This window comes from Artemia sp. Qi Xiang Cuo, chromosome 20, assembly GCF_049724085.1.
Source record: "Artemia sp. Qi Xiang Cuo chromosome 20, ASM4972408v1, whole genome shotgun sequence".
Taxonomy (NCBI): domain Eukaryota; kingdom Metazoa; phylum Arthropoda; class Branchiopoda; order Anostraca; family Artemiidae; genus Artemia; species Artemia sp. Qi Xiang Cuo.
Window position 1 is genome coordinate 5,058,248 of NC_142813.1, and position 27,666 is coordinate 5,085,913.

The 27,666-nt window shown below is 37.0% G+C and overlaps 1 protein-coding gene across 1 annotated transcript in view; it reads left to right on the plus strand.

Annotated features, from left to right (window-relative positions):
• Positions 1-4,831: 4,831 nt before the first annotated feature.
• Positions 4,832-27,666, plus strand: part of LOC148939796 (uncharacterized) — a 145,976-nt gene continuing 123,141 nt past the window's right edge. The window contains exon 1 of the mRNA XM_089105902.1: positions 4,832-5,364. Coding sequence (XP_088962028.1) covers positions 5,213-5,364 — 152 coding nt within the window. The 5' untranslated portion in view covers positions 4,832-5,212. The remainder of the gene's footprint in view (positions 5,365-27,666) is intronic.

The following is a 27,666-nucleotide window of genomic DNA, read 5'->3' on the forward strand; positions in this document are numbered from 1 at the left end:
TTAAACAAACCATATGTGTGTCGCACCGAACAGTCATACCGACTCTAGCACCGAAAATTACTGTGTAGCACGCAAATTTGGGCAATTTTAGGACTTAAGAAACTGACCATGGTGGCAACCCTGAAAGCAGCGGCAATGAATGGGTACCTCAGGTAATGGTAATAGTAAATGTTAAGCAGTAAACGGGAATTTTTTTTGTTGTAGGTTAGAGCCTGACGCTCCCGACCATTCTCTACTAGTACTATGTCTTTTTTTTATCCCTGATTTGTGTTATAGAAAGACAAAAATTGAATTTTAAGCTTTCATAATTTTTGTTTTTAAAAATTATGCATTAATTCTTAACTCTGAATAGTCAGCGAATTATGTGCTTGAAAGTTAAGCAATGTTCAAATCGAAAAAGCACGAGCGTAATCGGCGTTGTAGTCTTGTGTAATTTTGATTATATCAATAATTGTGAGTATAATGTGGACCGGGTATAATTATGAAAAATGTTGTTGGTTTCTGACTTGCGTCAAAACGCAAGAAAGTTTGGTAGTAAATTCTGCTTTCAGCACTTCACACACTATTTCAAATTCACAGGTAAATGTTGATGTCAAGATGTCAAATTTTCTTCCAAATTTTGCTTTCAGCTTCAAAACAGTAAAAAACTATCTGGATCTGCACAATTAGAAAATGTGCAAAATTTCCTTCACTGCCGTTGGAACCTTCTATGGGTAGTTTGAAAAGTAATGCAGTTCAAAGGATCCTTTTATGCACCTAGGGTCTTATTCCAACTGTTATGTGATGACTTGGATCGCTGATGAAGCTGCAGCTGACAGATCAAAATGGTCTTCCAAAGTGATTCCTAAATCTAAGATACTATGTGATGATGCATATCGCTGGGGAAGCTGCAGCCGACAGATCAAATTGATCGTTGGAAGTAATTCCAAGATCGAAAATAATGTGTGATGACGTAGATCGCTGGGGAAGCTGCAGCTGACAGATCAAAGTGGTCATCCAAAGTGATTCCAAAATCCAAGATACTATGTGATGATATATATCGCTGGGGAAGCTGCAGCCAACAGATCGAATTGATCGTTGGAAGTAATTCCAAAATAATGTGTGATGACGTATATTGCTAGGGAAGCTGCAGCTGACAGATCGAAGTGGCTGTCAAAAGTAATTCCAAAATCCAAAAAATATGTGATGACATAGATCTCTGAGGAAGCTGCAGTCAACAGATCGAAGTGATCATCGAAAGTAATTCCAGAATCCAAGATACTATGTGATTACGTAGATCAATGTGGAAGCTACAGCAGACAGATCAAAGTGGTATTCGGAATTGATTCCAAAATCCATTGATGCCGAGTAGTAATGTTCATCGTCTGGTTCCCGCCGAAAGTGAAAAGTAAGCAAGGATGAAGTCTTTGAGTCTAACTTCTGGTACATCAAAAATAAGGAAGATGGGCGATAAGTTTTTAGGCAAAAAATTCTCCTCCATGGGCAGGGTATTATTAGATGTAACTAGATTTACCGATATAATGTGAGAACATTAAAACAGCCTTTTTTACAATTTCGTACAATAAACAGTTCCAGCTCATAAAATAATATATTGAAAACCTAGTAAACGTACTTAATTTATTTTTAAGAGTTCCTAAAATGTTGTTAAACACCAACAATTCCAGTCCAGGTAAAAAACATGCATTTAGCATATTGTATAGGTAACCACAGTGTATATTAATGAGCCGCAAGTAACCCCAAAGAAAGTTTTCTAGCGGGAATATCTGTGATATCGTTGCCTGTGACATAAGGCAACTTTCACTACTTGTGGCTTCTCATTATTTTGAAGCCAAAAATATATTTAGTGAGTCTTAATTATTGAGGCCAACTCACGATCTTTTTTTAAGGCAGGGACCAGGGTTTGAAAGATTGCCGCTACTTAATGGAATTGATATCGATTACGGGTACTATAAGAACTCACTGCAGCACCAAACTGACTAAGGCCAACACATCTACGCACGCTCCTCGCATATCCCAATCTATTCAAAGCTTTTTACACCCTCTCAAAAAGTTCCAAATTCCTGTAAATCTTTCCTTATGACCTCCAGCCACCCCTTCGGAGACAACCTGGTTTTCGGTTTGTTTTAGATGGTCAACCGGAAAGGAGGATCTTTCACACTCTTTCATCCGTCATCCGCAGAACGTATCCTAGCCATTTCAATCTTTCTCTCATTATAGCCCTAGAAATCGGGATAGAAACCCGTACAGTTTACCCTTTTAAACTAGGTCAGGCACAATGGAACCCAAAAGAATCCGTTGACAGTTCTTCTGGAAACCATCTATCAACCCCTCCCCTGTCTTTGACAGCGTCCTCTCAAAAAGTTCCAAATTCCGGTAAATCCTTTCTTATGACTTCCAGCCAATCCTTCGGACACAACCTACTTTTCGGTTAGTTTTAGATGGTCGACCGGAAAGGAATATCTTACGCACTCTTTCACCTGTCATCCGCAGAACGTATTCTAGCCATTTCAACCTTGCTTTCATTATAGCCCTAGAAAGTGGGATAGAAACACGTACAGTTTACACTTTTAAACTAGGTCATGCACAATGGAACCCAAAAGAATCCGTTGACAGTTCTTCTGGAAACCATCTACCAACCCCTCCCCTGTCTTTGACAGCATCCTCTCAAAAAGTTCCAAATTCCGTTAAATCCTTTCTTATGACCTCCAGCCACCGCTTCGGAGACAACCTGCTTTTCGATTCGTTTTAGATGGTCGACCGGAAAGGATTATCTTATGCACTATTTCATCCGTCATCCGCAGAACGTATCCTAGCAATTTCAACCTTTCTCTCATTATAGCCCCAGAAAGCGGGATAGAGACACGTACAGTTTACTCTTTAAAACTAGGTCAGGCAAAATGGAACCCAAAAGAATCCGTTGACAATTCTTCTGGAAACCATCTACCAACCCCTCCTCCGTCTTTGACAGCGTCCACGTTTCAGAAACATACTTGACCCCTGCCATCACTGAAGCTTCTAATATTCTCATCTTTGTTCGTAGACATATCTTCCATTCATCCAAGCTTTTTTCAACTGTATTTCTGTATTTTATAATAGTCCGCTCTTAAAAAGGTCACCAGTAAATCAAGCCATACATTATCAAAAACCCGTAATTTACCAACCTCTACTTCTACTTTTATTTAATTTTTTTTCTCGGACGATAGCTATTTTGTAATTTCACTTGTCATTTTCTTTTCTGTCCTTTTGAACTTCTAGATATATTATGAAAAGTTTTTTTTTATTCAGTGGCGTCCCTTGAGGATGTTTGGGGGGGAGGGGTTAAAACCAACATTAATGATATGTGGTACGTTGGCATTTGTGGACTCAAAATACGCATCAAAGAAGTAAAAAATGTACTTGCTACTTTCATTTTCAAAATTTAAACATTTAGTCGACAATCTAATTTGTTATTGAGGGCCAACAGCTGAAATTTTTGTTCTGGTACATACTTGCTCTCAAGGGAAAGGCAGGAGAGGGTTCGAGGTTTTCCCAATACCGGTCCAAAGGAGCCCCACTCTATCTGGATTTTTTCTTTTTAATGTTGGCCAAGACCGTAACCAGAATTTTTTTTTCGGAGGGTGTTTTACTCAAAAAAAAATTCGGGGGGGGGGGGGTTACACAAAAAACTTAAAAACACATATAAAATTTGTTTATATCTATTTTTGTTACGTTTTTACAAGTCAGACAAACATTTCGGGGGGGGGGGGTTCAAACCCCCTAACCCCCTCCCCCTGGGTAGGGCCTTGATGTTGACTGAAAAATACTCTGTTTCCGTTTTCGGCCACTCTTAAAAAATTTCTTAGATCGCCTTTATTGATTGGACTTGTATACGCCTTTCATCTTTTAAACATCATTACTCTGTTCTTCCAGGGGTGGATCCAGGATTTTATGTAAGGGGGAGGGGGCTCAAAATAGTTTGGTCCGAAAAAAAAATTTAGGGGGGGCGCAAAATAGGTTGATCCGATAAACTTGCTTAGGAGCAAGTTTAATTAACGCAAATTTGAGTTAATTAAGTAAATTAAACTGCTTTAGACTGTGTTAGGGGGGGGGGGGGTGCACCCCCACGCCCCCCTCTGGAGCCGCCACTGTGTTCTTCATATTTTCAACTTTTTTCTTCAAAACGAAGTCCAGTGTGGCATATATATAACTATTAAAACTCAAATTTTGAGAAATAGAAAATGTTAGTTTAAAGCAATAGTACGAGTTCGATGCCCAGACATTATGGATTTCAAGGAGGAGTCATACCAAAGGAGTAAGGATCAGTGGCGGATCCAGGGGAGGGGCGAGGGGGACGCTGCCCCTCCTAACGTAGTCTAAAGTAGTATAATTAGTTAATTAACGCAAGTTTGCGTTAATTAAACTTGCTCCTAACGCAAGTTTATCAGATCAATCTATTTTGCCCCATCCCCCCCCCTAAAAAAACCCTGGATCCGCCCCTAGTAAGGATCAAACTTGCTCAAATCCTATACGAGTCGGTATCAGTATCATGTTCTTGATAATTCAGTACCCTGGTATTTAGCAATATACAGAATAGCGCAAGCTTTGTAAGGAGGGTGGGGGCTTTGGTGACCTAAGCCCCTTCCTCCTTACAAGAGCCTCCGTTTGTGCGCTTGTATATTACTGAATGAAGATCTTGTTAGATGGTGTTGTTACTTTGGAACCATTATTAATAAGCTCAAAGTGCGCTATCTCTTAACCTTTTCATACTTGGCAATCTACCCAAAAAACCGGTTTCCGGGTATATACCCAAAAGGAAAACAATCTCAGTCACTTTTGTAACTCGGTAAATCCAAGTCAAAAAACCACTAATCTAAAATTAATTTAGTATAAATCTTGTCTAAAAAGCGATCGGATTTCTTGGACTTGTCCCAAATAACTTAAGAAACGGACACTGCTTTTACACCTGTACAACACGGTAAATATAACATAAAGTCGGTACTAAAAATCAAGAATATTAACTACTTACTATATTGTATTTGTGGAGGCGTAAACTTAAAATATTGCCGAAAAATAACAGAAGAATAAACAAGTATTAAAAGACACTCCAGAGTTATATGAAGCTTTCATTAATTTTCTGAGCAAGAACTAGCATGAAGAGTATAAGTTAAAAGGTGGTGGCTTAATTAAGCGGCATTGCTGACATTGAAATATTGAAAGAAAGACGTATCTGAATATGGATTTTATACGACGAGTTAAATGGATATTACCTTTAACTCTTGTGTTTGTTGTGACTGTTGGAGTGTTGCTGGGTGTCTATAGAGCTAAGGATGGTCGGATCGCAGCGCGACTTCATCAGGATGAAATTTTTGGGAATGCCAGGAGACCGTAAGTAGCTTTCACTAATTTCCGTCGGAAGTTTGTCAACATTGACAAGCAAATTTTTCGACTCACATATTATTGAGATAGCCTAGTAAGAAATAGTTTTACTTTTAGAATCAGAATTTCTTCCCGAATCAAAATATAATATTCCATCCGTTGCAAATTTACTTTACTCCCCTCTCCCTACAGGCCAAATACGTGCCCTAAATCGTATATATGCAATGAATTGACCGTGCGTTACTTCTTCAAATTGATATAATGGTTTATCGAACCTATGGGAAATGCATTGCGTATACACAATTCAGGGTATATTAGGGTATATACTATGTAATTGACCATAAAGCGGAGGAGGTCTAAAGTAAATTTTTGATTGAAAAAATGTTATATAAGGATTCAGGATGAAATTCCGATTCTAAGGTATAACCTGTATCTTAGCTATGTCAATAATCTGGGAAGCGAAAAATTTACCTACTGAACCCCTTTTTATGTTTTTTTTTCTTTGTCTCTTTTGGTACTATCCCATAATCCGGGCTTCTCTAAAGAGTCAAGCTTGGTTAATACTAATGAAATAAAATAAAATAGGATGAATATATAATAGTTTAGAAGCAAATTTGGGCTATTTGCACATTAGGGGGGGGGGGGTAAAGCATTGCATGTATTAAATACTTAACCCAACCTAGCCTAACCTAGGTACGTCCCCCCCCCCAAAAAAAAAAACACAGTTTAACGCAATGAAAACCTTGCTATCATTGCCTGCTCTATAACAGTTAAGACGTGAAAAACGGGTTAGTTACGTATTTAATATATGTAATACTTTACCCCCCTCCCTAATGTACAAATATATAGCCCAAATTTGTTTCTAAACTATTATATATTCATCCTATTTTATTTAATTTCTTTAGCATTAACCAACTTGACTCTTTAGAGAGGCCCGGATAATGGGATAGTAGGCCTAACTCTCTTTTCTTATTACTACTTTTAATACTTAATTGACAATATTCGCATGATCCGTGACATAGCCTGGTCCTTGATGATTCAATCGGGATCTTAGGAGCAGGCTGTGGAGATAAATATAAGGAACCAGGGCTGGCCCTTCAACCGGCCACCTTAAATTGAATTTTTGGAATCGATGTAGTTTGTCCTGCTCCCCCCAAAAGGCATTTTTTTAAAGTAAGAGGAGTTGCATAATCTAGCTACTGGGAGGGGGGAGTCCAATCTCTCCTTTCTCCGTGCTTAACCTCCACAATTCGGCTATATATACGATTATATGTATAATTCGGCCATATATTACACTATACATACGTTTTTGACCAGAAATGTTATATATATACGTATTTTTACCAGAAATTTTATTTTATGACCAAAAATGTCATAAATCACTGTACATGACTTTGATATCGTTTGCTAGCTGAAAGATAAATCAATATTCGTCTTCGAAACCTTAATCTTTTTCGGCTTTTAAGATAGTACTCCGTGGTACGATAATAAAGACGAGAAAAATGAAACAAATTGTTTATCTTTTTCCTGAGCCTAGCAATAAAACTACGCTAACAACCAGAGCCACTTCTATTGTTGGTGGTGGCCGGGGAAAGACTTATTGCACTCCCCCCCCCCATTCTCGACTCAAATATAAGCAAAAACCAAATCAAAGGGAAAATTGGATCAAAGCTGGTAATTCCCCTGCCACGGCACCCCCAAACGAGTGTGCCCGGGGCTACTGCACCCTCCACGCCCTAAGGAGTGGGTCTGCTAACAAGTAACAACTAGTCATTCAGTTGTTAGCCGGGGTATCAAGCTTGGTACCAGTTATTCGCTAGTATCCGTCAATGGCGGTTCAATTTTGAATTTCTTTGCAAATCACAGATATTGGTGAATGACTCACTTTTATTGTTGTTAGGTATTTGGTTTTAATTCTTAAAATTTTTTGGTTTTTATTGATTTTTATTCATCACTTAATTTATTTAGTTTTTTTCCTTTTTTTTCACATTCACATTAACTTTCCGCGTTTTATTTGTTGGTTTGTTCTTCAGCACTCGCATTGATTATATTTTTTCGTTTCGCGCTGAAGAAGAGAGGCGTTTGTCCCCTCAAAATATTCGCTTTGTTGTGTTTTTACAGTATTTTTATTTGGCCTTTACAAACCCCATTTTTGCTCGTTTTTCTTTCTTTATATCAAGCTTGATAATACGCGGGATGCTTAAAGTCACTTTGATTATTGTGGAACCAGAGTCAAAGATCCAACTTGCGTACACCTGCGACAAATGGTGCAGAGTCTCTTGGCTTTGCTCACTTTCTATTTTTTCGGCTGATCCTGGCGGGATTCTTACCCGATTCAAAGCCTATAATAGGCTATAGGCTTGATATTTAATGTGATAGGCTATAGGCTATTGGTTTTATCAAAATAGCAATAGTCTATTTTTGTATTGAATAAAAGTTGCAGAAAGCCAATACCATACACGTTGTTGTTTTCTAAAAAAAAGAAAAATATTTTCAAAAAGTCGGCTTTCAGAGACGCCACTGTTTTATCTAGATGTGCAACTGTTTTATAAGATAAGAAACGATCGTTAACCTGCTGCACCTCATCAGTAAAGGCTGCACCTCATCAGCATGTGCAGCACCTACTGCACCTCATCAGCAGGTCGTTAATCTGCTGCACCTCATCATAGAGGATCAAGAAGTTTTACCTACAACAATCAAGCTGTCTAGGTGGCAAACCCCTGTACCGCGGATTATAATAGACTACAAAAGTATTGTATTTGTAATTGAGGCTTGGAGTGTTGTTTAGGCCCAGGAAAAGAATTTGCTGTCTACCATGTACGCTACCCCTTTCCGATGCCCAAACGTTGTTTTGCCTTATTTTTAATAGCGACCAGTAGCTTTAGATCATCTGAATGGACATAGATGGGGTTTATCAAGCTGAAAATTGGCGTTTATCGATCGAAAGAGCTGTATTTGCATCAGATTCTGCCTTCAAATTAATTTTGAAACTCACGTTCATATCCAGCATTTCACTGACTGTCTCTAATAATTTTCGCTGGAAATGTTTGTTATCAGCATTTTTTTTTCTGAGTCTCACGATTTTGACACTCCACAAAGGAAACGTGTAGTTTTTAGTCCGTAAAAATGTTTTTTTTTCTTTCTCTTTTTGTAAAAGATCAAATCAATGAAGTCTCTTGCACTCAATCTAAAGCTGAGTTCAAAGATACATAACCTTCAAAAACCTTAAAAGAATGAACAAAAAAAACCTACCAACTTTCAGCGTTCACGCTTTGTTAATTCCGAATGGAGACAAAGTTGAGCTATTCCTCATGTTTTATTGTTCTTGAAAAAAACAAAACAAATTAAAGCAATGAATAAAAGGGGCCAAGCCCCCAAAATCAGTATTAGAGAGGGGGTGGTTCAACCCTGAAAAGGAGCGTTTTTAGCCACAGTACACTCAAACAGGCTTATTCCAGTGTAAATTTTTAGAATTCAAGGGACGATCTTAACCCTCTTAGATACGACCCATTCCCGGTTGCCCACATCAGCCTCAAAAGCTGCTTTCTAGTTAACTTCTAGAGGTGAACGGACCTGCGCGGGGGTTTGTATACCTCACTACATAGGAGGAAAAGACGGTCCTATGAGTAGGTATGATAACTACTACTATTAACAAATGACTGCTAAGCTGTTTGAAGCCGACCTAGCCACGTAATGTCTTTCTGCATCTCCTCAAAGTTCTTTCTGAAACTAATATTTGTTTCTAAGATAAGACTATTTTGAGAGGTCATCACTCGAAGTTACTTACCGTCACAGCTCTGGCTAGATGAAGTCCTGAGAGATCTATCCACTGCACGCTATGAGGCCATGAGACCAAGATTTTTTCTTCGGCTTTATGTTTGAAAAATTAAGCTTATATTAGGACAGGGACCCAAAACCGTACCACAGCCCCTGGACATTCACAGCCTATTAAATCTAAACTATCCTCATCCGGACAGGGTATCTATAGTAAGTAATGATAAGTTTTGTTGTTTACTGCTCAGTGTGAGAAAGTGAAGAACCCAACATAATTACTAGATCTTACGAAGAGAAATATTGTCAGACTGATAACAATAAATTACCTAAGATATTTTTTTATAATTCACACTCCCTCCTTCCCTAAATTTGTAGCCCTAAGTCTTCCCTAAGTCTTTAACCCCCTTCCCTATGTTCCCTAAGTTTTCACAGGCTATGAGCTCTTAGAACGACTTTTGTTCTATAGCCAAAATGCCGCTTGCCATCCCAGGACTCCCAGTAATTAAAGTAACGGATTGAGTTTTGAGCAAGGTGAGTTGGAGCAAAATATTCAGGGATGGTAGCACCCAAGGCCGTATCCAGGAAGGGGGGTTGACCCCCCCCCCCCGAAATGTTTCCCAACTCGTAAAAACGTAACAAAAAGTGAATACAAACCAATATTTGATGTTTTTAGTAACCTCCTCCCGAAAAATTCTTTGGTACCCCCCCCCCCCCAAAAAAAAATATTGGATACGTCCCTTGTCTCATCATGTCTCTTATTATGGTTGGATTCAAACCGTTTTATATCGTATTCAAACCGTTTTTCTTTTTTGACTAAGCAATCCAATTAGTTAGTAGAGAGGGGGGTGCTACTCCGGACCCCACCACGTTGTGTATGGTTTTCTCACTGAGAATGAAAAAACAGGAATTTTCTCACTTGAAAAAACATGAATTTTCTCACATTTATGGTTGTTTTCTTGAATGGATATGTGTGTTGTTCAATTTATTTTATTTTTTTATTGGATGTCAACATCAAATTATGGATGTTTTGAGGTTTTTGTCAGTGAGAATTTGAAAAACAGGAACTTTCTCACATTTATGTCTGTTTTCATGGATGGTTATGTGTGTTGGTCGATTTATTTGATGTTTTTCATGTCTGTTATATGGATGATTTATGTCTGTTCGTTGTCAGTGAGAATGGACATGCTCGACGCGAATGCTATGAGATTGTTTGGCTAACCTAACCTGAGAACTTGATTTACATAATCGCTAGGGGAAATTATTGATTTACGAAGGGGGAATTAAGAAACATTATGGTTTCTTTGATCTTTAGGTGAACCTAGCCTGTAAACTTGATTTACATAATCGCTAGGGGAAATTATTGATTCACGAGGGGGGAATTAAGAAACAAACATGGCTTCATTGTTGTTTGGTTAGCCTAACCTGAGAAATTGATTTACATAATCGCTATGGAAATTATTGATTCACGAAGGGGGGAATTAAGAAACATTATGGTTTCTTTAATCTTTAGGCCTGAGGGATTTATTTATTATTGTTGTTTTGGACAAGTGCATGCTAGGGGTGAATGTCAAGGTGTCCTGGAATAGGAAACCGGAAGTAAGTGCATCCTTCTCAGCCAATCAGAGACTCGGATACATCCTCCTTCTCAGCCAATCAGAGGCCTGCTTACATATGATTTCCCCTTTACATTACAATTCACCCTTGAGATTTCGTATATAACGGGCATGCAATGTGATTAAATTATCAGACAGTTCCAGAACACAATGCATAGAACACATGAAATTATTGATGAACTTGAAGACTTGGCAACCACACTTAGCAATGTGAGTACATTTTCATTTTTTATTTTCAAAATAAAATTGTTTTCCGTGGTTACCCTCTACTATATTCGGGTAAACCCCCCCCCACATACAATACAAACATCACTTTACAATCTTTATACTCACTAGGAAAACATAAAATATATTCTTTTACCCTCAAAACCTAACCCCATCCCCCATTGTTTTACAACCAAAATTCTAGCAAAAAGAAATAATTTTCTTCCGAAAAAAGATATCCTTTCTCTATTGTGATTTAAATTGTCTACTGATTTCCGTCACTGTTGTTATCAACCCGCTATGGTTTTGACACAAAGCTCCAGCGCGAAGCCTATAATTAGCTCTTAGCCTTTTTTAAAGCATTGATCCTGGTCATTACCAGTTTAGTTTCCTTAGATTTCACAGATTCAAAAGGACGCGACTAAAAACATGTTTTTATTTATTGGATAACTGAAAAAGAACCATAGCTCAGATCACTGCTTCGATGTTTGACTAAATATTTCCGTGGGGGTTATTTTCCGTGGGCCGTTTTTCTGTGGGGTGTGATAAATACCAGCTATCGAAAAAGCATACGGAAAGATAAAAAATATCGTTAATACTTTAAATGCATCAAATAAGGCATGCTCAATGCCGATTAAAACAAGAAAAGAACAGAAACACCTAAAAATAAGAAATTAGACTGACTTTTATATACTGAATTTTGAACGACTCAGTGAGCCGTAATTCTTCTTTCTCAAATTCAAAAAAGGATGCAATTAGTATATTTCACGAAATTTTTTTTACGTTGTGCTTTCTTAATGATAAATGCCTTTCTAGAAAAAATTATATGGATGATGATACTAACTTTCTTTCTGTAAAAAAGGGGCAAATTATTTCAATACTAACTTTTTCCCTTCTTTTTAAGGCCAATTGTGAAGAATGTCAATCGTCAACACCCGCTAAGAAAGCGAGGGCTAATAATGCGGGCCCTGCGAAGGCTACTGTCCGGCAATATGGTAGCTGGCCGAAGCCTCCTAAACAAGTGGTGCCTACCCAAGCCGTATTAGAATGTGACAACGCTTGCCCATCCGCTCTCCATGGACCTATAATAGCTGCCCCATCATCGATAGGTCAGGAGGTTACCATCCAGCATGCACTACCCGGACCTTCGGGCACCCAAGCCCAGACGAATTTTGCAAATGTAAGCATTTTTTCCATACATTTCATATAAAAATATTTATCAATTTCTTCCAGCTTTTATAGGCCTTTTCTACATGCAACATTTTAGAACACTGCGTAAAAGTATATCTCAGCGGGAATATTGAAAGATTTTTTCTCCCCAAAGGAAACATAATGTTCCCCCTTTTGAATCATGTCAAGTGCATGCCATTCAACCTATTGCTAAATTAGATTAATAAAGCCAAAAAAGGCACTATATTCTGGTCATAGTAAGTTTATGTAATTTATATCGTTAAATAAACGAATGGTTCACCTTGCCTCTACAAATATTACAAAAAAAAAACTTTATATCTGAATGAGTTGTGTATTATGACAGGAGATGGATATACATTTCAAATCTTTTTTTTTTGCAAATCAGATAAAGAGTATTAATATGAAATTTTATTTGGAGGAATTGTTTGAACAAAATAAAAACCTACTATGTCATGTTTTAGATTGTAAATATCTTATATTAAGGTGGAGCCGGCGCGGAGTCCAGGAAGGGCCGTGGACCGGAAGCACTGCGGGAAGCGCCACGGGGAGCGCCGCGATGCCCGGCGGGGGGGGGGAGGGTTTTACTAGGGGACAGGGGGACGGGGTGGAGTTGTTTGAACAATATAAAATTGTTAATTCTATGTAAAGCGGCGTTTTAGATTGTAAATATCATATATTAAGTTGGAAATTGGAACTTTCAGAATATCGATAGTTGAGGGGAACAGTGAATTAACCAAATGCTACTATGTGCATACTGCTACTACTACTACTAAGTACGTTTTTAAAAATACGTCAATAATAATCAAAATTTTAAACAGCAGGGGATGACTTGAACTCTTTTAAAATAAGCTATTTTGTCATTTAAAGGCTGTCCTGGTTCCATACTCGACATCTCCCCCCTGCTCGTCAGTTGGAGAAGGAGAGGACGCGCCTATGGGGATTTACAACAATGAAGTATCTGATATCAATGAATTGCGTGGTAATTGCCTAGCAATACCCTTTAACATTGACGACCTTTTAAGTGATTTTTTTTTAAATGTTGATAATAGCACAGCTGAGCAGGGTCATATAGATGATTCAGATTCGGAGTTAGCATTGTTAAGTCCAAATACTATGCAGCTTTTGGACGATTTTGTCGGCGAATTGAGTGGAAACACTTCCCCCTCAAATTACATGAACATTTCACCACTTCAATCGAATGAAGCGGCTTCCCATAGCCCTATTATTGAACAACTTGGGGGAGGGGTTAATATACAAGCGGGGGAGGGGGGTACAACTCTCCCCGATTTTCAATTGACCAACCTAATTTTAAATGCAATAGTTGTTTTCACTGCAACGATTGGAGACACGTTTACGATACTACGGGCGCTGAAATTTTTTTTTGACCTTATAGAAACTGTGCACAACTATGTATACAAAATTCGTGAACTTCTGGAGAATCAAATTCAATTGTGGGGGAGGGATTCAATTAAGGTCTCCATTGTTTTAAAAGTGTTTTATTTAAATGAGGGGAAAAGCGAGGTTTATTATCATTATATACAGTCCAAAATGCGTGTGGTTTATTCGAATTTAGAAAATTTTGGAGGAGTTTTCATCGGAGCGGGTGGATAATATTATATTATAACGCGAGAAATTTCACGACAACTATAGTGCATCTTTAGCTATTTTTGTTTAAATTTTATTCTTAAATTTGTTTAAATTTAAGAAAGATTTTATTTAAAGTGCTGGGCATGGGGGAGGGAGGGCCGTAGAATTAAATTATAATACAGATCTAGAATGTTTTAAAGGTGTCCAGTGGATTCGTTTTGAAACAGATCAAATGTGTTTCAGATATGCTTTCCTCATATCAGCACATGGGCTTATAGCTCGGGACGCTACTAAGAAAAATTTAGAAAATTGGGCTGTGCATGGGAAGGACGGGTTCGATTTCCCCACTGTAGATTTTTCTTGTGTAGAGGGGAACTACCCAGTGGCACTTCGATCCGCTGATATTTTTGAAAGGGCTAATGCACACTTATATATTGGCATTACTGTGGTTCAGTATGACATTAAATTTAAAGATTGGGTTCGTTTAACAAAGAAGGGGGTCCTTTTCCCGGTAAGGGGCCCGTCAGTTGATTTGGTCAGACACTGGGTTTGGTTGCTATACACACCACCTAGTGACCCTGCCAATTCAATTGGTCATTTTAATCCCATCACAGACATTAGTAGAGTTCTAAACTAAACTATTAAATAAAAATAAACTAAACTAGAACTTCAATAAAACTATAATGTAAAAACTACAAATTAATTACTAACAATAAAATAGAACTTTAACTGAAACTCGGTGGTAAAAAAATCAAACTCTTAGCTCAAATTAAACAAAAGTAGAACTCTAACAAAAAAAACTCTAAGCTTAAATTATAAAATATTAAATAAAACTAAAATATACTAGAACTCAAATTAAAACTCTAAGCTAAGACTCTAAGGTAAAACATCAAACTCTTAACTAAAACTAAACTAAAACTCTAACTGAAACTCAAAGGTAAGAAAATCAAACTCTTAAATAAAATTAAACTAAACTATAACTCTAACAAAAAAACTCTAAAATAAGACTAAGATAAAACTCTAAACTCTAAAATAAAATTAAAATAAACTATAACTCTAAAAAAAACTCTAATCTAATACTCTAAGCTAAAACTCTAAGCTATTAACTAAAACTAAACTATACTATAACTTCAACAAAAACTCTAAGCTAAGACTCTAAGATAAAAACTCTAAATTCTTAACTAAAACTAAACTAAACTAGAACTCCAACTTAAACTCAAAGGTAAAACATCAAACTATTAACTAAAATTAAACTAAACTAGAACCCTAACAAAAAATCTAAGCTAAGACTCTAAGCTAAAAATCTAAACTATTAACTAAAACTAATCTAAACTAGAACTTCAACAAAAACTCTAAGCTAAAAACTCTAAACTCTTAACTAAAACTAAACTAGAACTCTAACTGAAACTCATAGGCAAAAAATCAAACTCTTTGCTAAAATTAAACTAAACTAGAACTCTAACAAAAAAACTCTAAGCTAAAATTCTAAAATCTTAACTAAAACTAAACTAAACTAGAACTCAAATTAAAACTCTAAGCTAAGACTCTAAGGTAAAACACCAAACTCTTAACTAAAACTAAACTAAAACTCTAACTGAAACTCAAAGGTAAAAAATCAAACTCTTAACTAAAATTAAACTAAACTAGAAATCTAACAAAAAAACTCTAAGCTAAGACTAAGCTAAAAATATAAACTCTAAAATAAAATTAAAATAAACTAGAACTCTAACAAAAACTCTAAGCTAAGACTCTAAGCTAAAACTCTAAACTATTAACTAAAACTAAAATAAACTATAACTTCAACAAAAACTCTAAGCTAAGACTCTAAGCTAAAAACTCTAAATTCTTAACTAAAACTAAACTAAACTAGAACTCTAACTGAAACTCAAAGGTAAGACATCAAACTCTTAAATAAAATGAAACTAAGCTAGAACTCTAACAAAAACTCTAAGCTACGACTCTAAGCTAAAACTCTAAACTATTAACTAAAACTAAACTAGAACTTCAACAAAAACTCTAAGCTAAAAACTCTAAACTCTTAACAAAAACTAAACAAGAACTCTAACTGAAACTCAAAGGTAAAACATCAAACTCTTAACTAAAATTAAAGTAAACTAGAACTCTAACAAAAAGCGGCGCATCCCTGCGGCGCATCCCTGCGGCGCTTCCCCCGACCCGCGGCGCATCCCCCCTGCGGCGCATCCCCATGCGGCGCATTCCTGCCCCGCGGCGCTTCTCGGGCCCGGGGGACCTTTGAGGACCGGGGGAGGGCCTTTGGGGTCCGGGGTGCCCTTTGGAGGTCCGGGGGCCCTTTGAGGGCCAGGGGAGGGCCTTTGAGGGTCTGCGGAGGGCGTTTGGGGGGGCTGGGGCTCTTTGGGAGCTTGGGGGACCTTTGGGGACCGGAGGCTTCCTTCGGGGTTGGGTAGGGGGATTGGAAGCCTTTGGGGTTGTGGTAGAGGACCTCACAACACTTCAAATGGAACTTGTGTATTATAACGACCACAGAGTTTGACCCTCAAATTCTCTTCTAAAACCTTTCCTAAAATCTTCTTTTAAAATGTCTCTAACTGTTTCGCTGAAATAATCCCATAAAATGGCTAAAACGGTTTCGTCCAAATAATCCCTAAACGTAAATTCAACGTATTCCTTTGTTATTGGCATCTCTGCGCTGAGGCATTTCAAATTAATAAGAAACCTGATTCCCGCGCTAAAACAATTCATCGCTAAGATGTTTCTTGGAAAATTGTTTCCATGGCGTTTGGTTATTAATATCTTTTGGAGTTCGACCAGTAGAACTGTTTCCGAGGCAAAGAACATTAATGACTTGGATCTATTCCTGGAGAATCGTTTCTAGGGGAAAATTTAAAAGTCTGACAGATGATGTCATTGGTTGATTGATCTGTCAAGAAAGGGGAATTAATTTGTTGTTTCTAAGGGGAATTATTGATTCACGATAGGGGAATTGAGGTCGACAGCACAGGTGTTCCAAATTTCTGGAAACTCATAACATTTGGCTCGAGCAACAACAACAAATACTGTTTCCTATTTCTGGACACCTTGACATTCACGATCGATTACGCAATCAAGTTCTCAGAAATCCATCTCCCCTAGGGACTCTATGCCCATATTTGGTGTGCTGTCACGATCAATAGGGTCACTTCTACTGCTAAAGTAGTGTAATTTACTTAATTTACTCAAGTTTGCGTTAATTAAACTTACTCCTGACGCAAGTTTATCGGATCAACCTATTTTGCGCCCCCCTAAATTTTTTATTGGATCCACCTATTCTTCCCCCCCCAAAAAAAAAAAAAAACAAAATCCTTGATCCGCACCTGTCTCCATTGAATAACAAGGAAAATCACTTTTCTCAATAATTTCAATCTGAATATTTATCTTAAACTTACATTTAAACTTCCATCCGATTTACATCAGAAACAAAATTTGCCCCCCCCCCTTATGTAGAAATATATACCCTGAATTGGCATATATAGGGGGGGGGGCTGAAAATTATTTACAATAGAAATGATGATTAAATGCGTAATCAGCATAAAAAAACGCGTTGAATGGTTTATTCAGTTTATTCACAACTTAATAATAAGATTTTGTGGAAATTTATCGATTTTTGTTGGAAATTAATTTTAGCCCCCACCCCTAGATATAACAATTCAGGGTATATATTTGCACATTCGGGGGGTGGGGGGGAATTTGAAACTTCCCTCTCATTTACACAGAAATAAAATTACCCCCACCCCCTAATGTGCAAATATATACCCTGAATTGGTATATATAGGGGTGGGGGCTAAAATTCATTTCCAACAAAAATGATTACTATATCCTTAAAGAGCATAAAAAAGACCATTAAAGAGCATAATTTACTTAATTAACTCAAGTTCGCGTTAATTAAACTTACTCCTGATGCAAATTTATCAGATCAACCTACGTTACACCCCGTAATTTTTTTTTATAGAATCCAACTATTTTGCCCCCCCCCCCCCAAAAAAAAAAAAATCCTTGATCCGCACCTGCCCACATTGAATAACAAGGATAATCACTTTTCTCAATAATTCCAATCTGAATTATTATCTTCTCTGAAAATCAAATTTAAATAACAAATTTCTTATATTAATAAACCTTTTACAATTTAATGTTTTCTTTGCCATCATGAATCATGAATTTTCCAAAACATGAATTAGCAGGTTCTGCCTCTAATCCTAGCAACAAGGCGACGAAAACCTATTTCATGAACTTTGACGAAAGCCGATAACAAGAAATCAATAAAAGGAACAAAGCAATATTGCATATTAAGTATGTAAATGAGAGATTCCTATATGTCTATCTTTAAGAAGATTTGACACTTCTTAGTAAATTTAAAAATAAGAAGCGCTGTACAATCAAAACTATTTGAATTAGTAACCTACTTGTTCACAAAAGAAACAGGATTTTAACTGTAAAAAAATTAAGTTTCTAGGTGGTATAATACAGTAATTAGAGTAGTTTAAATGTCAAAAAGTTTTTAAATGATTAATGCATCGCAGGTGACGGGAATTGGAGACTTTTGTCCGTGAATAGGATGATGATTCATTCCTATCAAAGATTCTGTCCGAGAATAGGCAGGTGGCCGACTACTGGGTGTCTTACCCTATTAAGGCCAATGTGCCTGTTTCATTGGGACGACAACGTCACAGCCTTTCAGATGACAACGTCACAGCCCAAAAACTGGAATAGTATCACCCGTCAATAGTAAACACCCGGTAGGCCGGTATAATAATAAAAAAACCTTCGTCTTCAGAGGTAAAAATACAGCGGATTGACACTTGTCAAACCAGCAGGTAAAGGACAAGCTTCGAGGAGATATCAAATCCTGTCTTGGACAAGATATCTTGTCTTGAAAAAGCCGAAAGTTTTCGATAATTTGAAAAGGAAAAAAGAATAACTAATAAAATGGTTCTAGGCGTTGATACCCCCCACGTTAGGTTTTTTAAATATCAAAGCTGTAACCTGGCTTTCCTAATAACAATGCTAATAAAAATACAGCAACAAAAGCAATTGAAATCGTCCATAAACAGGGCTTTTTTCATAGAGCTTTCACTAAAGCATCCTTTTAGCTTTCAATAATTCGCTTCCTGGGTGATTTATTCGCAAGAATTTACTTGCTAAATCATAAAAAATCACAAGCTTTGGGAAAAAATCACGTTTTAGGAAAAATCACTTAAAATCACTAGCCCAAAAAATCATTAAGCAATAGAAAAATTACTATAAATAGTGAAAAACCACAAGGGATGGCAATCCTACCCACAAGTAAGGACGTGTCAGATCTCTATTCGCAAAAACTATGCAAAGCAAAAGAAAAAACTTTAAGATGTCGAAATCGGATCAAACACAAAAGTAGAATCTGCTCGCTATTCTTTTACAGTAACAAATTAAAACATAAAACTATTGCTCATTGTCCAATTCCGACCAATCAATCAGCGAAAAATCTTTGTTTTCTGACAAATCTTTGTCAGTCTTCCGTTTTTTACTGCTTGCCTCTTCAGAATTTGATGCTCGTTTTTTATTACAACTAGAAATGACTGTTTGTTTTTTATCTATGGCTATTGTGACATATGGTGGCTCTCTTATTTCTAGGCTCCTTTCCATTCTTGAATCAACTATTTCAGGCAACAAGCAATCCTTCCAAAAACGCTCAAGTTTCGGAAATACTTTTGCCCAGTACTGCCTTGATCGTTCAACTATTATTATTTTCCAGTCTTCTTGAGTATTGTAGACCAGCAAATGACATAGCTCTTGATTAGTGATCTCTAGCTGGCCCTGATTCTGGCTGTAGTATTTGTGGTTTTCTTTTAGCTTGATTCCTGAACTAGTTATCTGAAGGAAGAATCCCTTTATTAGGCCTTTGATACGAGCTCCGTCCTCTATAGCTTTCTCTTGTGGTATGTTATGTGCTGTCTTTACTTCAATTGGTCTTCCATCGGGCACCATTCCGTCCAAAGACGCAGCGAGATATTGGCACGTTGGGTGGACTAAAAGTCCAATGTTATTACCTTTAGTAATCGGCTGGCCAATTTTTTTTTCGTAAAATGTAAGAGCTACTTCTTCTAATTCATTTCCCTTTATCATTTCAGCCGAGAGATAATTGATGCCGCCGATCCGGATGTCTCTTACAATAGGGCCTGTTTTAGTGATTTCTTTCTGAGAAGTTATCCGATGAAAAAAAGTACTTGTGATTTTTTTTGCTTCTTTCATAAATCCATTGTTCATTAGAAGATTGCCCTTTTGTCTTTTCATAGATCTGCCGCAAATTAGATTGATCGTTGTCAGAAAAGTTTTCGTATATTTGAGCTTGGCAGCTGCCAGCTCCTCTGGTCTCGTATCAGGTCTGTTGCACTTGGGCCCAGAATCAGGAACTCCAGAAAATCTTTAATTATTTTTTCTTTTATACTAATAAGCACCACCCATTTAAAAAAAGTATTGCTTTAAGTTTCTCTTCTACTGCGTTCAAAGTCTGCTGGTCTTCTCACAGTATTGCTTCGTTATCTCGGCTAGGCTAGAGCCAAAAGCATCTTTAAAGGTATGGATATGTAATTTAGAACCCAATGGATAAGAAAGACTTGCTCCATCTATACGTGCATGGTATGCCCAGCGTTTTGAGCGGCTAATTTGCTTTCCACCGCAAAACTTCACGGCAACAGACACATAGTTCTCTGCAAGATTGGTTGTCGAATCCATGCGGAGCATGTCTGCTTTCCGGCAGACGATTTCAATACCAGCTTGTATGTCTTGAAAAACTTCTTTGGGTACGCTTCTCCATCTATCCTCTGCTAAGCTCCTTTCGGGTAATCCAGCTTTCTTTGGACAAGCATCATCACATTTTGAACGATTCCCGAAAACATGCTCGGGGCCTCTTTGGAGCAGGTCTCTCAGCTTCTCAGCTGTACCTTGGTCTTCTGACTTTTTCTTTTAGTGAAAGCGTCAATAATGACCCCTACACATCCTTTGGCTGTGTAGTCATGGCCCTTGCTGCGTTTATTCCATCCCCCGTCACACACTACTGTAGTCCAATAGGAACTATTCAAAAACCTGTCTTCGTGAATTGCCATTTTCAGTGACTCCTCTCCGTTCTGCTGTAAGATTTCCGTCAACGTTTCCATCCATACCGTGCCAATTGTCGATTCAGTTTTCATGAATGTCTTTTTTGACATAGGGCAGATGCCTAAGACACCCAATATTTCAGATAGGGTGGCGTAGCCTCCACCTGTCCCCATAACACCCCACACAGCCTTAAAGTTCATATCTCCTTGTACTTTTGTATTGCTCTCTGCTGTCCCTTTAGGCTTGCGGTCTGTAATGGTTGTCAAATAGTCTTTTACACTTGTTGTGGGAGAATCAGGTTCGTTTTTTACCATTTGTTTCCGCTTGCAGGCACCACAGTCGATGACTAAGTTTGTTTTGAGTTCAATGGGCCACACTTTGGTTATAAATACATTGGAATGTAGGTTTCTGCACTTGAATCTGTGAAGTATAGCTTCAGTAGGCTAGTCAACAAAATGGGACATGTTTACAATGCGGTTGACGCTAGGAGTCATTGAGATATCTATTCCGTCAGATAAATGTCGATTCGTCAGGGGCGGAGACGATGACTGAGGTGTACTACTTCCTGAAGCCTCTGACTCATCTCTGCACTGAGTTTTGCCTGTTGCAATAAGAAGGATAGATTTTTCTGGGTTACCTTGCCTCCTATAAACAAAAATATATATCAACAACAATGTCTGCATTTGGCGTATCATTGTCCTGCTAACATTTTTCATATATTTGCACTTTCAAGTTCAACCAGCTTCTCCATATAGCCTTTTGAATTATGTTGATTTCTCTAGAATTAATAATGTGCCCTATTTGTGGTAATTTTATTTAAAACTGTTATAGAAAAATACTGAGATTCGACGAAGCTTTGCTGTTTTGACATACCCGACAAAATAGGATGATAAATTTTGCAATTTTTTTTGGGGGGGACGGCCCCCTGACTCTGAAATTCTATAAATTTTAGACCACCCCCCTTTTGGTACCCTCTACACTCCAAACTTAGCGCCTTCTTTGTGATGTCATTCTGCCCATGCTCTTACTTTTTCAGACTACATAATCCATCTAATTTAATTAAGTAATGGTAGCAATTCAAGTCAGAGTTTGCTAATTAGCAAAATAGATTAAAGACCTCCCCCCCCAGTCCACTTACGACGTGTATGCATTTGTTTATTATCGCTTTTACACGATTCTTCTTGTTCCATATCATTGTATATATAATTATTGATATACAGTGTTCTATTATATATACCGTGTTCCATATACACGACATGGAATATACTCTTTTAGACGTAGTCTAAATAATATATCTAAAAGATTCAGATATAATCCAAATAAATTCAGTAATGGCCTTATAAAAAACTATGTTGATCAATTTCAGAATAATTTATTATTAAAAACAAAATAATAGACGCGACTGAGGCTGGATCAAATGGCAATGTATTTTTTTTTTACAAATGAAAAAAAACTGTTACCGAAGAATGAAGAGAGAGGGAAAGCGAGAGAGATATAGATATAGAGATAGCGAGAGAGAGGGAGAGAGAGATAATGACAGTTACAGAGTGAGTGATGGACAGAGCGAAAGAAAGGGTGAGATAGTTAGAGTACGAGAGCGCGATAGCGCGCGCGCGAGATCGAGAGAGGGAAACAGAGAGAGAGAGAGAGAGAGAGTTGCAGAAAGAGACAAAGAGATATTTAGCCCCCTTCAGAAAAAAAAGACGCATATAACTGTGTCTATTGTCGCTTTTACACGATTTTTCTTATTCAATATACGATACTTGTATAAAATATTTTCGATTTTTAAATGTACTTCGTTATTTCTGCCAAATTGGTCTCCAAATCTGTCATGAGCCCCGGTCCCCCTCCTTCAAGATATTTTTCAAATTATGAAAAAACTGTGTTGATAGTTTCACAATTTATGCACTTACCGCATTTGTCATCCCCGTAGAAAATTCCCCTCCTCCCCGAAAAATGTCTGTATACTTCCCAATAATAAATAATATTGGTAAGTTATGAGCAAATTCATTTACTTGCAAACTTTTCCCCCTAGGGCTGTGGGGGGTGGTTTTATCTTCAAAACATAGTTACTAGGTTTTTTCAACAACGAAAAGTACTGAGATTCGAGGACGCTTTGCCACTTTGACATACCCTGTGAAATAGGATGATAAATTTTGCATTTTTTTTGGGGGCGGGGGGAGGGCCTCCTTATTCTCAATGTATATAGATTTTTGACGACCCCCCTTTTTGGTGCCCTCCACAGTTCAAACTTAGCGCCTTCTTTGTGGTGTCAGTCTGCCCATTCTCTTACTTTTTCAGACTACATAATCCATCTAATTTAATTTAGCAATGGTAGCAGCTCAATTCAGTTTGCTAACCAGCAAAATAGATTAAAGACCTCCACCCCCCCCCCCCCCAGTCCACTTACGACGTGTATGCCTTTGTCTATTATCGCTTTTACACGATCTTTCTTATTCCATATACGGTATTTGGATATAATCTTTTCGATTTTTAATGTATTTCGTTGCTTCTGCCAAATTGGTCTCCAAATCTGTCATGAGCTCCGGGCCCCCTCCTTCAAGATATTTTTCAAACTATGAAAAAACTATGTTGATAGTTTTATAATTTATGTACTTACCGCATTTGTCATCCCCGTAGAAAATTCCCCTCCTCCCCGAAAAATGTCTGTCTACTTCCCAATAAGAAATACTATTGGTAAATATTGGACAAATTTATTTACTTGCAATCTTTTCCCCCAGGGGCTGTGGGGGGTGGTTTTATCCTCAAAAACATAGTTACTGGGTTTTTCAACTATGAAAAATACTGAGATTCGACGAAGCTTTGCTATTTTGACATACCCTATGAAATAGGATGATAAATTTTGCATTTTTTTGGGGGGGGGGGTCCGCCTGAATCTCAGATTCTATAAATTTCAGACCCCCCCCCTTTTTGGTACCCTCCACAGTTCAAACTTAGCGCCTTCTTTGTGGTGTCAGTCTGCCCATGCTCTTACTTTTTCAGACTACATAATCAATCTATTTTAATTCAGTAATGGTAGTAATTCAATTCAGAGTTTGCTAATCAGCAAAATAGATTAAAGACCTCCACCCCTCCCCCCACCACCCCCGTCCACTTACGACGTGTATGTCTATTATAGCTTTTACACGATCTTTCTTATTCCATATACGATACTTGGATATAATCTTTTCGATTTTTAATGTATTTCATTGCTTCTGCCAAATTGGTCTCCAAATCTGTCATGAGCCCTTGGCCCCCTCCTTCAAGATCTTTTTCACACTACGAAAAAACTGTGTTGATAGTTTTACAATTTAAGTACTTACCACTTTGGTTTTAGATTAAGCCATCCTTTGTTCATCTTTTTTCTCCTGGTCATTTTTATGTAGTTCTCTTAGCTGACAAACTCCAATTAAAGACAAGTTGACAGTTAAACGCAAGCATTACCCGTCCTAGCCTGAGGTATGTTTCCATTCAGGGGGTGTAAAGTGGGGTTATGTAAGACAGGAGAAACAGAGTAAAAATTTAATTTTATTTATAAATATATTTATAATTAATGAATTGGACTAGAATGCTGAAAAGTTTGGAATAAAGTAAATAAAAAAAAGCTAAAATTTGATGCTACTTTCGAATTTTTCACTTTTATCCATGCCGTGCAACAGTCCAAAATATAAAAACACAAAAACGATCACGGAGGAATAAATTAAAAGAATCTGGAATTTTCAATCAGGCCAATTAATTTCAAATTTGTTTTTGAATTTATAGTACTTTCGATTGCTTTAAATTTTCCATTTCTTAGGCTCCAGACATTTTAAAAAAAAAGCTACCAGGTGTCACATTAGATTGTTTTTTCTATTTCCTAGGAATTAAATCAGAAAAAATACAGGCCAAATTTTAGATCCTTGTCCAAAGATCACTTGTGCAAAATTTCATTGTGCTGGTATGCCGGGTCAGAGAGCAAGATCTCTTTTCGTAGCATAGGAAAATTAACATTGCAATGAATTTAGCGACATTCACCTTAAGAAAACAATTATTACTCCATAATATGTAGAATAATCCTAGTTAACACATTTTGCTGGGGGAAAGCCTTTATCTTCACTTCTTTCCTTGTTTTTCCAGTTTTTTCTAAGAAATTCATGAATTTCTTAGAGCCTATATATTCACAGAATATATAACCCCACCCCCCTAATGTATTAATATAAAACTAGCATTGAATCCTCAATCTAAAAATAACATCCATTTGCATCACAAATGAACTACTCCCAAGCCATGTGGTGGATGTCCCTTTTCTTTGGCATTCCGGAAAAATAGCAATGGGTTTTTGGACCACCCCTTTTGCTACAACATGAAGCAATGCGAGGACAGTAACAAGAACCCTGCCTTCTTAGTCAAATTTTCACCAATGATTTGTCAGCATAAATTGAAAATGTGGTCTCTGTTTTGAAAAGCAATTGAAAAGAAAAATTATATTTAATATTTTTGATTTATAGAATAAACACCAAGCAATAAAAGTTACATTTCTAGAATAAGAAGAAAATCAGCTTTCTGTCAATATATGAATAAAACTGAAACACTAAAAGGATATATACATCAAAATAGGATAATTGGTATTTCCAAAAAGAGGTCCCTGCAGGTAAGTCAATAAACTAATAGTTTCAAGTGGTTGATCTTAAATAATCTGAATAATAACCATATTGATGCATAGCTTAGACTTTTAGCTATTCATTAATATACCCAATCCTTCTCAATTCCTCTTTGGTAACAAGATGTGAGGGTTTTAGTTTTACATAATTTTGCTCAATTGGATACTGTTTTTTTACCCTATGCAAAATCTGGGACTGATTTTAGTTGGACTTAAAAGCAGCAAACAAGTGAAACCTAAGCCTAATAGCCTAGGCTTGGCTGCTTGTGGTCTAAAGGTGGAATACCATGTCAATATATTGATATAGTCTATAACCAACAAGTCCCCTGGAATTGTAGGTCAATGGTGAAAGCTAGCCTATAATTTCCCAATTGTTTGGTTGAATGCATTTTACATGATATGCAAAATGATCCTAGTTAACATATTTGGTACAAGTGCATTAAACATACACTTTTATATACTAATGACAGACAAAACCCACTAGACTGGTTATTTCAAGAGGTCACTGGAATGCAAAGATTAGTTTTCATTGTATTTACAATATTTAAACTGTTGTTTTTTTGGGGTTTAGGGGAGGAAAAAGGTACCTAGGTTATGCATTTAATATATGTTATACTTTACACCCCCTCTCCCTAATGTTCAAATATATAGCCCAAATTTGTTTTTAAACTATTATATATTCATCCTGTTTTATTTCATTAGTATTAACTAAACTTGACTTCTTTAGCTGTATATAAAAGTGTATGTTTAATGCACCAGTACCACATGTTTTCTAGGGGGAGAACCTTTATCCTCACTTCTTTTTCCAACTTTGCAATAAAATTTATGAGAAAAGCCATGCTTTTGATAAACATTTTGTCTGTTTTCAAATTTGTGCTGAATGATATCTCATCCTACAATTTGTTTTTGTATAGATGGCTTACAGTGTGACTGTTCCTAGTTTTATACAATCCTAAAAAGGGCTTATCCCAGATCTGCCTCTCAATCACTTGGACTATCTGTCTTGGCTTTTTATACAATTAGCCATGTCTTGGTGCATACAAAATACTTGATTTTAATTCAAACCTGTCTTGGCATTTTCTACAATTTGCAATGTCTTGATGCCTGCAAAATACTTGATTATAATTCAATGATATTGAAATTCACTTAATTGAATTAAAATCAGGTATTTTGCTGGCATCAAGACATAGCTAATTGTAGAAAAAGCCAAGACAGACAGTCCAAGTGATTAAGAGACAAACTGGGATAAGCCCTAATACATGTTTACAAACCTGCCCAAGAATTTTTTTTTTGGGGGGGGGGAAGATGGGACAGTTTTATTTGAGGGGGAGGGAACAAACTTTCAGTATGGGTGCTACCAACTCCTTGCTGCACCCATGAGTAATATTTTCTCGTAAAACATAAATCAGATTGTCAAATTGTTAGAAATTCAATAGTGGGGAATTTCACCCCACTCACTGCCCTTTCCAAACATAGTAGTCACTACTGTTATAGTTGTACCCCAGCCCCTTCCCCCTAATGGGTAGAAATAGCCTAGTTCTTGGCAATACACAAAATATTAGTGCTTCTAATGGGGGTTTATTTGAATTGGCATTATGAAGCAAATGTTGATGAGAACTACTTGCAAAAAATAATTCCAACCAGCAAAATCAGAAAACCTTTGGGTAAAATTATGGTTGGAGCTACTTTATTACAGAATATCTGCAAAATTACTAGCAATATACACAAGTGGAAACACAAATCAAATATAAAACTGCAATGGAGTAAACCTAGTTTCCAACAGAAAACTCACCTCTACAATTTGTGCTTTCAATAAGTTTAATAAATCAAATTTTATTTTAAGTATAGACTAAACTACAAAGGCAGACGGCTGATGCTTTATGTTCATTTTAAACTTAAATTTTGCTCTTTCCTTTCATCAGAAAACACTTATTTTTTACCTTTGTTAATTAGAGATTGCACTGGAGAGGTTGCAAGTAATTTTGGCATTCTGATAAAATCCAGGATGCTTTGGCCATTGAGAGACCCTTATTCACCAAGGAGTTAACAGTCATATGGGAAGCTTCTTCAATGCCCTCATCTTCCTTGAATAAACTGTAGTCAATACTCAATAGCAAAATTGGAACACAAAGATTTCAGGTCCATACTTCTGCAAAAGAAGAAGTTATATTAGCAATTTTTACATTGAAAATTCTTTGTTAATTCATGATGTCC